This window comes from Balaenoptera physalus, assembly GCF_965194825.1.
Source record: "Balaenoptera physalus genome assembly, chromosome: 3".
Lineage (NCBI taxonomy): Eukaryota > Metazoa > Chordata > Mammalia > Artiodactyla > Balaenopteridae > Balaenoptera > Balaenoptera physalus.
Window position 1 is genome coordinate 19663001 of NC_138890.1, and position 12023 is coordinate 19675023.

Consider the following 12023-nt stretch of genomic DNA (forward strand, 5'->3'; position numbering starts at 1 on the left):
AGGGCTTCTGTGGGTGCCTGTCTTGAGCAGCGGCTGCCATGACCCTCACACTCCTCCCTTTCTCCACGACCCTCTGCTCCCCACACAGAGGGGACAGCGCCTGTAAGTGAGCTCAGAGAGGAGCTCAGCAGTGTGAGGACAAGTCGTCTGAAGTGGGGTGTTGGGGATCTCCTTTCAGACACTTCTTTTCTTCCTCGTCAGAAGCTGGGTTCACATGTCCTCTCCTCTCTTGGTATGTCCCAGTGTCTGACAGGAATTTCTTGGATTCGAGATGAATCTCCAGCTTTTGACTCCCACTTGGCACTAGGAAGGTACCCAATAAATGTTTGCATGGAATTCTATAAGGATATTAGAATTCTAGCTTTGATAACTGAGAAGCCTAACAAAAAAAGTGGAAGTGTTTATAACAGCAAAGGGGGAGGTGGTAGTGGAAGTCTTGGGGACTAAGCAGTTTGCCCTGCCACACTGCTGCTAGGGCAGGTAGCTTGGTCAGGAGTCAATTCTATCCTCTGGAGATGGGCAAGAGGACCTGACTTCTTTGACCTTGGGGTTCATGTCCCTGTGAAGGCAGAGCTTATATGATGGACAAGAAGCTGTCTCTACCCATGCTCCCCCTCACCTCCCTCACCTGACCAGGCTTAGGCTCCAAGCCTGAGTTTCTGAGGTGCCCATGGCTTCCTGACCCTGAATGCATATGAGCCCATCTCAGTCTAGAAAATGCCAGAATTTCCCAGAGGTGTTCTAGCTGCTAGTTGAGATACCCTATACCAGCTCCTCAGGTTCTATTTGCTGGTACAGAGATGCCAGGGCTCAGATGGACCCAGAAGTCCAGCAAACAAATTGATAAGGGCACATTTTGAGCACCCTGAATTCCAAACCCTTAGGCCATGTGGCTTCCTAGGCCTATCCAGACACTGCAGCCCCCAAAGACCCACACCCACATGCTAACACAGACACATACACACACACACCTTCAACGAGTCACCCTGTGGGGCTGACGCCTACCCTATTCCATCCTGGGCTTCTTAGCTGGGTGCTAGGAGAGCTGTAAGGGACCCCCTAGGCTTTCAGATGCCTAGTATTGAGGGAGTTGAATCTGAGGGGCATGTCGTAGGGAGTGGAGGAAGGACCTCCTGGAGCAGGAACCTGGAAAACTCTGAAGTTAATTGACCAAATTCAAAAGAGACTGAGTCTCCGAGCTGCTCTTGTTACTGGGACTTTGGGTTCAGCTTTTGCTTCTAGCGTGAAAAAGAGTGAGCATTTTAATTCCAGGAGAATTTGGAAAAACCGGGAAAATAGCGGGAGGATTGATTGGTAGGAGCCCCTGCAGGGGAAAACCCACCCAGTACAGTCTTAGAGCCTGACACTGGGTCCCCTACTCTGGACCCAGCACTTTGAAGGCCCTCTCTGGTCCTCATCCAGCCGCTCCTGTCTCCACCAGGTGAGAAGCTTTCAGGGTCCAGGGCGCTTGCCACCTGGAGCTCCAGCTCCTTTCCCCGCTTAGGTCTAATACCTAGGTCGCCTGTACCGCGATTCCCTGCCCTAATGGCACTGATCTCGCTTCCTGGGTCTGCAAGACATTACCAGGTTTCATCCTCCGAAAGGCGGCTGAGTCAAAGAGGGAGTCATTGAGCCGAAGGGGGCGCTGTTTGCGTGGGTGGACGGTTCAGACAGCGCCTAGATGTGCAGTCTGGGAACGGGCGAACTGAAGAGGTCTCTGGTATAGGAGGGAGCAGACGCCAGGCAGGCAGTGGGCCGGGGTCTTCACGTGTTCTCCTGCCAATCTCGGGAGCCAGGAGCCCCCGGTCTGGATGCGCGGAGAGGGAAGACCCTTAAGGCCGCGAGCTCAGAACCTAGAGAACTTGTCCTGCGATCGTGAAGGGACCAGGTGTCGTTTGCATTGGGCAGACAGCCCGAGCTCGGGCTGGAGAGGAGCCAGACCCCGGGACCAAGAAGTGTCTGAAGCGCTTAGAAACGCGTTGCTCGAGCTCCCGGGAAGGTGAGGCTGGGTAGAGTTAGAAGGGGCCCAGGCCTCGAGTCCCCAGGTGTCTGGGAGGAGGAGCTGAATGTTTTAACTCCTCCGCTTTCTTAGGCCTGGTTGTTTTCATTGCGTCGAGCATGCCCCGCCCGTTCCCAGCCCGGACCTGTAGGGTCTCCGGGACCGCACCTCCCAGCCTTCCAGGAGCGCCTGGAAACTCCGCGATTCAGCCCCGCAGTCTTCAGTAGCTTGCAGGAGCGCCCTAATTGTTTCCAAAGTCGCCTGGAGCAGTGCGCCCCGCTACGCCACCCCAGAGCTTCTGCCCCTTACGCCCTGCACACCCATTTCGGACTCCAAGTAATTTCGTTTTCTGAACTCAGATTTGGATCCTACTGGGAATGGGTCTTCCTGAAAAACCAGGGATTTAGATTTCCCAACGCAAAGAAGAATTCGTGACTTCTTTATCCTCACGTGGCTGCATTTCCCCTTTGGTTGGCGGGGATGAGTGAAGGGATGTCGCTGCTTCAAAGGCAGTTATTTTTCTTTTTCTTTTTCAACCCCAATTGGGGCAAAGATTCCAATCTTCTGCCAGTTTGAACTGTAAGGATATCTCTAATCCCGAGAAGGAAGGACAGGGGAACCGGAAGAGTCGAGGTACGCCTTGTTCTGCCTCTTGGGCTTTCTAAGACCCGCAGGGACGCTGAGATGCCTTGTTAACCTCTCCGGCCTCAGCCCCTCAGTTCAGTCCCTGGCACTATAGGCACCAGGACCCGTGCAGGCTGACAGCGAGATGGGGCCAGTAGTGCGCAAACACCCTCTGTCTTCCTTCCTTCGCTCGCACCCCTTCCTCCCCCGTAGTGGGTCCGCGGGCCGGGCAGCGGGACAGGAGGCTGAGAGGGGCTAGGAAGGCTGGAGTGAAGGACACAGAATACTTGACCGCGCATGTGCCAGCTCACCAGCAGGTGTGATGAGGCCGAGGGGGACCCCGGGTGTGTGCCGCTGCCTGCGTGATCCTGAAAAGCTAGTGGGAGAACCAACCCTCGAATAGAGAACCAAGAATAGATTTTTAAACCTCACACGAATTTAACTTATGATATATGATAAACGTAGCAATTTGATTCAATGAATAAGGTAGTTTATTTAATGAATAGTGCTGGTATATTTTACTATTGATCTAGAAGATACTCAGTCCCTTGATTCTCAGCATATACAAAAGTAGATTCTGTATTTATTTTAGATTTTTAAAAAATCAAACCTTTAAAGAAATATTAGGGGGAAGAATTTTCTAGGCTTAAAGAAAAAAAATTTTTAAACTAAACAGGACATTTTCCTAAGTTACACTTTTTGGTAAACTAATCAGGCTGTATCTCTTACAATTTTAAATGTACATAACCCTTAACACAGCAGTCCAACCTTGGGACATCTAGCCTACAGAAGTAAAAAGCACCTGGACCAGAGGAAACTGTAGGGGGAAAATGTGATTCAATGGAAAGCCATGCACTGTTTAGGGCCCTCCTTTCCAGGTTATTTGATTTTTTTTTTTTTTTTTTTTTTGTTTGTGGTGGGTCTTCGTTTCTGTGCGAGGGCTTTCTCTAGTTGCAGCAGGCGGGGGCCACTCTTCATCGCCGTGCGCGGGCCTCTCACTATCGCGGCCTCTCTTGTTGCGGAGCACAGGCTCCAGACGCGCAGGCTCAGTAGTTGTGGCTCCCGGGCCCAGTTGCCCCGCAGCATGTGGGATCTTCCCAGACCAGGGCTCGAACCCGTGTTCCCTGCATTGGCAGGCAGATTCTCAACCACTGCGCCACCAGGGAAGCCCGGTTATTTGATTTTGATTCTTTGTGCGCTCTGAGGCTTTCTTTGCCTTTGAGCTAATTTATAACTCTGTAAATTGTAGATAACTGAGAGCAATGCAAAATAATTCTTGTCTATAGACACGTAAATAAATCCCATCCCCTGAAGGGTCAATTGAATTCCCTCCTCAACTAGGAAAGAAGGCAGTTTTGCCTCCATTTACACATTCATTTCACTATTCCTCATATATAAATATGCTTGGTCTTTGTCCTTTGAACTGGCTTTGATATCTTTATCGTTGCCTTATTAATAATGAGTTAAATAAAATTTACATATCTCTGAGAGTCATGATTTTACCTTTTTTTTTTTTGAGAATTATCCTTTAATGAAACAACTACAGTGGCATTTGTGGTGGTAAAACAAAACAAAATATCAAACTAACTCTGACTCTCAAATGATAGGGGAATGGTTAAATGGCTCATAAAATTGCCAGTTAATGGAACGAAAACAATAAAAATCTATGTGATCCAGTTGAAAGATGTTTTTATATCTATATCCACTTACAGTAGTATCTCATTTTTATTTTTAAAAAGGAAAAAATATTAGTGTATGTGTTACTGAGTCCAAGCTCACTCTGCTTGCCACATAACAGGCAAATAAATCAGGAGACGAGGTGTTGAGGCAAGGAATGGCAACTTTATTCGGAAAGCAGGTGTCTGAGAAGATGGCAGACTAATGTCCTAGAGTAACATCTTATCAGGATCTGGATGTTAGCTTTTTTTATAGAACAGAGAAGGGGAGGAGGTGAGGAAGTAAAGTAAAAGGCCGTAAGTCTTGCAAAATATCTCCTGGTTTTTGGCCATCCTCAGGGAGGGGCTGTGTTAATTTCTTCTTTTCTGCAGCCATTCACAGTTGGGCAGGGTCAGGGTGTTTCCCTGTGAGCTGAACAAAGGCACTTTAGTTTAATATTCAGGCAGAGGGGCAGGGTTCCCCGAGGAAGGCCATTATGTATGCCTATAGCTATAGACAACAGCCTTTTAGTGATTATAGTAACAAAAAGTAATGGAGAGCAAAGGTTAAAGTGAAAGAAACAGATCCAACATGGAGTCAGATCTTGTTCTTCCCTGTTACATGTGTATGTCTGTATATTTTTCTATGAGCATAATAAGTTGCAAACAGATACACACTACTAATGTTGTTTATCTCATGTTGAGTTGAAATTGCTTAACATGGGGTTTTGTGATTAATCCAGGTTAATATGTATAAATATACATTCATGTATAATACATATTCATCTATATAATATATATGTCTTATATGTATATAAATCTTTTGGGTTGACTGTTACAAAGACCCTATATAACTTTTGTAATTTATAAAACTCTTATTAAGATTTGTTTTATAAAAAAATACCAAGATGTTTCCTGAGGGACATAAGAGAAATCTGGAAAAAATAACAAGACACACCTTGTATTTGAATAAGAAAATTTAACATTTTAAAGATCCTTACATTTTTGGTAATTAAGACACTATGGTACTGATATCAGAATAGAGAAGCTAATTGGTGGGAAAGAATTAGGAGTCTACAACTGCCCCATATGAAATCTTAGTGTGTGAAAAAATGTTTTTACAAATCAGTGTTAGACTGTTAAATAAATTATATTGGAAAAACAAGCTAGCTGATTGAGGGGAAATTGGATGACTATTTTACTGCACAAACTAAAATAAATTTAAGATGACTCAAGGCATAATATTTTGATCCAAATAATGAGGAAAACATGGGTGAAGCCAGTAAAATTAAGAGGAGATTTCTCACTTGGGGTTCCTCAAGCACTAATAAGAGATGACTAAATCAAATACACAAATACACAAATAACTCAGAAAAGCAATGCAGAGGAGAAAAAAAAGTAAATTGCCAATAAACATGAAACTATTTTTAACTTTCACTAGCAATCGATTAAATGAAAACTGAAAAAATAACCAACTAGGAGACATCACTCTCAGTTAAAAAAGTGTCCAAAATGATCAATGTCAATAAGGATGTGCTGAAACTGACACTGACATTTTGGGAGGCATGCAAACCAGTATTATCTTTCAGGAAGGCAGTCTGGCGCAAGGGGATAATTACATGGAAATGGAATTGTGCATCACAGAGGTTTCAATTCCAGACTTTTAAAATATAATACATATAAAAAACTGCAAATAAAATCCCTAGAGGCTTGTTTACTCAGAATTCTTCTATGGATCTGCCCATAAGTGAGGTAGACCTACATATAAATAAGTAAATTATGAGTAAAATAAGTACATTATAAGCAATATGGTATATAAATGGCAAACCAACTAGGCCACACCATGTTTCTGTTAGGAGAGCTCAGACTAAGGCACTTCACAGCAGGTTCTTTCCTGGGAATGACCTCTTATGAGCCTCAAGACTCATGGTTTGCTCTTGGAAAAGTTTGCCCTTAATCAAATTGTTTCTTCTCTATCACAAACTGAAACTGAGCCCCTCTAAAATTGAGTTCCCTTTGTGAGTTTATGATTAATCTCTCTACTCAAAACTTTATTCCCTTGTTTGTCTCTTCTGACCTCAATCCTGTGCTGACTGAACACTAATCAAACAGAATCAGACGACTAAACTTGCTATTGTCTATAACATCATTAATGTACTAAAATCGCTGTTGTAGATATCATCATTAACACACAAACTCAGGTTGTTTCTCCAGAGCAGGATGAGCTCAACAGATCCCCCAGGTGGCTAGAGAATTGTAAACTGGACACATCCTGACTTCCACAATTATGATTAAGAGATGTCACAAGACGATGATTAATCCCAACTTCTTTTTTCTTCTTCTTTAAAAACACTCCCAACTCAAAGGCCAAGTTGGAGCAGATCTGAGGCTTGTCTCCCACTCCCTTGCTTGGCGCCCTGCAATAAAGCCTTACTTTACTGCAAACATCAGCTGTCAGAGTTTGGCTTTCTGTGCTGCGGTCACCGGAGCCCTTGCTCAATAACAAAACTACACGCAGGTGACATAAAAGTTACGTTGAAGGTAACGTTGAAGACTCTTACAGGCTTAGCAAATCAGGTATTATTTATTTATTGTTTATAAAACACTGGAAAGCTAATATTTGATGATCAGATTTACAAAGCCTGTTGGAAGTAGGAAAGACTGGAGCTAAGGGAACCAAGGAAGAGGATTAATTAGAAAACGTGGGGCCAGAAAAAGCAAAGTGTCTGCTGGAACAGAAAGGAGAGGAATAAATTCAAGAGCTATTTCCAGGATAGAATGAACAAAACTTAATGATGGATTCGAATGGTGGTGATGGGGAAGGGATGTATAGGTAGACTTTAAATCAAAAGCCTTATTGAAATCAGCTAGAAACAATGGGGATGAAGGTCCTCAACTGTGATCTCAATGAGTGAAGTCCCAAAAGTTCGATCCCCTTCAACCATTTCCATCCACCAGCAGCAACCACTGCTTCCCTCAATGTCACTTTCCCACCAGTCACCTCCACTGGGGCTCTTTACCTATATCTTTCAGTAGTTTCACCTCCTTAAATTCACTCAATCAGCTCAGTGAGCCTTCATCATGATCTCCCATTTTAACATTCCCAGTCTCTGAGCTGTCCCTCACCATATTTCTACTTCGCCCTTAGAAGGAAAGGAAACCACCCAGTTTTCTGTTTTGTGAGGGTCACAGGCTGGGAAATTACCTTATCAGTACTTGTTTAACTTTAGTTCCAGGACTTTGGTGGCTCAAGGCTGAGGGGAAGCATGGGTGGGGGTGGAGGGCAGGGCAGATGACCAGCAGGGGTTGGGTGCAGGGTGGGGTACCAGTCTTCAGACTGGTGGGGTCGAGCAAAGGAACCACCAGTGGAGGGCTGAGAGGGAAGGGCATGGTTGTAGGGGTGAGGGAAGCAGGTCATTGGGGGAGGTGGTGTTGGGTAGGAGTAGGGGCAAGCAGGGCGCTCAGGCAAGAAACCAGAGAAGGTGGCAGGAGACAGATGGGCCAGTGGCTGGAGCAGTGACCGCTCTTGCTTCCTCTGCTTAGCTCTGCGGTTCTGGAACCAGACCTGAGGAGGAGGGAGAATAGCCACATCAGAGCCCCTCTCTCAAATAGGTGGCATTCTCATATGCGGCTACAGACTGGTACAGAGCATAAGACTCCCCCACATCCCCAGAGGAAGTAAAGCTCTTGCAGAAGGCATAGCTGAGCCAGGCCTAGTGACAAAGCAAGACCCACACCATTCCCCCAATCCATGTCTAAATTTGCCCTGCTACAACTTTGGGTGAGTAAGAAATGTCAACTTCTAAAAAGAAAGAGATAAAAAAAAAATAAAAAAATAAAAAAAATTAAAAAAATAAAAAAATAAAAAAATAAATAAAAAAATAAAAAAATAAAAAGAAAGAGATAAACATGACACAGTGGCATTTCACCTCCACAGAGAATGGGAAATTTCCTCTAGGGTTATTAGAGACTAAGACTATGGATGAGTTTAATTGTTACAGACCAGGTTGGATTTAGGGTACAGTTTATTCTTAAGATTAATTAACTCTATGGTTAGAATTGAGGGAGCATCAGGTTGATTGAGTTTCAAGGCCATGGTTAGGGACAAGGTTACATACGTGTGTCAATAGTCAGGATTGAATTTCTGTTGGAGTTCACATCACTGTTAAGGTTGGGGTTTGATATTGAAATTCAAGTTAGATTAGGTTCGCTCCAAGGTTAAACTCAAGTGACATTCCTGACGTAGATGAGGTTATGCTGACTGTTGGGTAAGACTCTGTTCTGGTGAACATTTTGGTTAGGGTTATAGTGCCCTGAGAATTTATGTCCCAGTAGTTCCCAATCACCGAATCTGCATTTCTTCAGGGGATGGTGGGGGAAGGATCCTGGGCCATCACCTGGATTCTGGCTTCGCTGAGGCCTGTGTCCTGGGCGAGGCCTTCTCGGGCCCAAATGTCAGGGTACTGGTTCCTCGCAAAAGCTGACTCCAGCTGTTCCAACTGCGCTGGACTGAAGGTGGTGCGGTGGCGGCGCCGGGAGTGTGGGCGACCCCTCTGTTCTCCTTGCGAGCAAAGACTTGGTCTCCCCACTCCTACACCAGAGAGGTTCCTGTAGGGCTGAGTGCTCATGTCTGAGAAGGAGGGGGGAGGGAGAGTTTGCTGCCACATTGACCCACCCATCCATCCCGGACCACATATGCTGGAACCCCCAGATTCTGCTAGGACCCAGTGTGTTGCTCATACACTCTGCCCTGACCAGAAATTCTTCAGCGTTCAGAATTAGCTGAATCCAGCTCAGCCTTGGCCCTGCTTCACTTCTGAGTCCCCTAACCCATGCTGCCCTCTCCACATGAAGTCCGCCCCTCAGACTCACTTGTCCTGGGCACTCACGCTCCCTCTGCCTCACTTCTGCACCGTGTGCCCACTCCCTATTACACTCCCCCAGATGCATTCCCATGTACGGCATGCCCCTCCAAAGCCTTTCACCTCTCTGAGCACACATACCACCTTCCTGGGTCTCACCCTGTGGATCTCCTATTCGCTCTGACACCCTAACAAACTGCCCAGGTCTCTGTCTAAGACCCCTATGACTTGCTCCCTGCTCTCATGGTTCACATGCAACTTAAGCCTTTATATTGTTCCCATTGTCCCATTCCCCCCACCTGGGAAGATGCAACATTCCTCACTCTTCTGCTCAGACACACCCTCCCCACACATACATTTCATCTTCTCCCCTATCCCAGTCCTGGCCTGGCCACCAGGCTGCAGGAACCTGAGCTCGTGGGAAAGGCTTGCCTCTTCTCCCTACAGGCTCACTAAGCCCCCACACTAATTAGTCTGAGAGCCAGCCGGGGAATAGAGAACAGGAGCAAAAGGAAACACCTGGGAGGCACACACTGAGAAAAGATATCTGGAGTGAGGGTCCCATCCCCATGGGGACCCAGGGGGTAGTCCCTACCCAGTGCTCACTGTCCACCTTAGCCCCCTGCTCCCCTCGGATCCAAAGCCCCGGCCCCTCCAACTCTCTTCCTTGGAGAAAGCAGTGCAGTGGGCGAACTCTGAGGTCAGGAGGGAGGAGACAGATTTCAGCTCTGCCTCTGCCCCCTCCTCATCAGTCAGGGCCTCAGTGCGCCACTCTGTAAAGCAGAGGAGTTGTACCGCCCCATGTTTTCTAAGATTCCCTTGTTTTTAACATTCTAGGATTCTGGGCTTTTATTTCTCCTCTTCACTTTCCTCGTGGCGAACCATCGCCCCACAGAGCCTGGGCATGGAGCGTGCACACCTGCTGCCTCCTCAGGACCACCCCAGAGATTCACTCACCCACCGTGGAGGTCAAAGTCCCAGCGGCTGCGTAGCCCTCGGGCCAGAGACTGCTGCAAACTCGCCCCTTCTTTTGTTTACCCTGCTCACTCTTCCCTTCTGCATCCATGGCTCACAACAAAGACCAAAGACAGCCCAGTCTCGTGTCCCTGAGTCTCTGATTCTGGATCAGTCTTTCTCTGTTTCTGTTCCCCTCTATGCCTTGTATTTCACTGCTTTCCCCCTGTTTATACCTCTCTCTGAATCTCTCTCCCTGTGTAGATATAGATAGATAGATCTTTTTCCCTCTCTCCTTTTTTCTAACTTTTATTTCTATTTCTAATTCCCCATTCCTTTGCTTGAGTATCATCTCATTCTGCCTTGCCCTCACCTTGTTTCTCTGTTTTAGTCTCCACTTTTCTCCCCCTGCCCCTTCTCTCTCTGGGATGCTGTCCTCTCCTTTTGCTCTCAGCTGCCTACTTTCCCAGCTTGCAATCCCACACTAACTCTTTCTCCCTGAGCCTTGGAGGAGTGACCTGTTCCTCACCCCTGTGGGCCCATCCAATCATTGCCTGGTCACCAGAGCCCCCATCATCAGGGGAGGATCACAAGCCGGATGAGGGAAGGTGCTCTGTTGGAGGGTCCAGGGACTGGGGCCAAGAGCTCATATTCCCAGAGGACCAAATTCTTTTGTCCTGTTAAATCCCCTCCTGGGAGCAGGCAGGGGAAGGAGGAGAAAATGCATTCCTCCTGAGACCCCTCCTCAGAACCTCATCATGAGAGGAGACGGAGAGGGTGTGCAAATGGAGACCAGGAGTAGGGCCTGCCTTGTGTCTCAGTATGTGGGTGATTCCCAAAGACTTCTTTCCAGGAAACTAAAAAACTAAAAAACACAAGTACATTCTGGCCCCTCCAAGATATCCTGATTCTCAGAATACACTGGACACCCCCTCAGGACAACCTGAACCATAGGATGAGGCTCCCGGACACCATAGTTCTCAAGTACTTTCTGCTTTCTTCTCCCAAATGTCACCTCCTCATTCACCCAGAACCCCCCAGGACTCCATGACCTTCCAAGGTCACCCAGACCTTCAGAGAACGCTTACCCTCAAGAGCATCTGAATTCCAGGTGCATCCTGATCTCCCTGGACCTCAGGACTCTGCAGAAGACTGAGATTCCCATGACATCCTGACATTCTGATTCTTCAAGGAAACCCTGACATAGCCAGCATCCCTGAGCAGTCAACACACCCTGATACCCGCAGTACTCTGCTTCTTGAGATTACTTAGATCTAGGAAGTACATTCTGACATCCCTAGGACATCCTGACCCTTTAAAGACAACCCAATACCCTAGGACTCTAGGGTCCTCTAGGACACACTGAAACCTAGAGCATTCAACCTCAACTAGGAGATTATCCCTGTCCCCCGGCATGAGGTTCTGAAATGTCAGAATAGACTGAATCAATGAGGGCACCCTAATCCCCTTGGAACACACTGTACTCATAGGACTGTCTGATCCCCAAGGTTATGCTAATCCTTTACACACAGCCTTTAAAAGAACAATTCAAGACAGAAAAACATGGTAATCGTCCAGGATCCTGAGGCTTACAATATGATCTATGGATCAGAAGTATAAGCAGGCCCCACTTCAGTCCTACTGAATCAGAATCTTCACTGTAACAAGATCCCCAAGAGAACTGACTGTACACTTGTCTTCATCAGCTCTGGCTGCCATAACAAAATACCAAAGGCAAGGTGGCTAAAAAAACAGATATCCATTTCTCACAGTTCTGGAGGCTGAGAAGTCCATGATTAAGGTGCCAGCTGATTCAGTTCCTGACAGCCTTTTCCTGGGTTACAGACAGCCACCTTCTGTGTCTTCACAAGACAGAGAGAGAACTCAGTCCTGGTCTGTTTTCTCTTCTTATAAAGACACTACTCTCAT

At 46.6% G+C, this 12023-nt stretch overlaps 1 protein-coding gene across 1 annotated transcript; it reads right to left on the reverse strand.

Annotated features, from left to right (window-relative positions):
- Positions 1-1984: 1984 nt before the first annotated feature.
- On the reverse strand, positions 1985-11712 carry PROP1 (PROP paired-like homeobox 1). The gene is made up of 3 exons (XM_082456090.1): positions 10098-11712; positions 8676-8908; positions 1985-7843 (listed from the first exon to the last, which is right to left on the reverse strand). Exons 1-3 carry the CDS (start codon positions 10204-10206, stop codon positions 7505-7507), a joined length of 681 nt encoding a protein of 226 aa, XP_082312216.1. The 5' UTR covers positions 10207-11712; the 3' UTR covers positions 1985-7504.
- Positions 11713-12023: the final 311 nt, after the last annotated feature.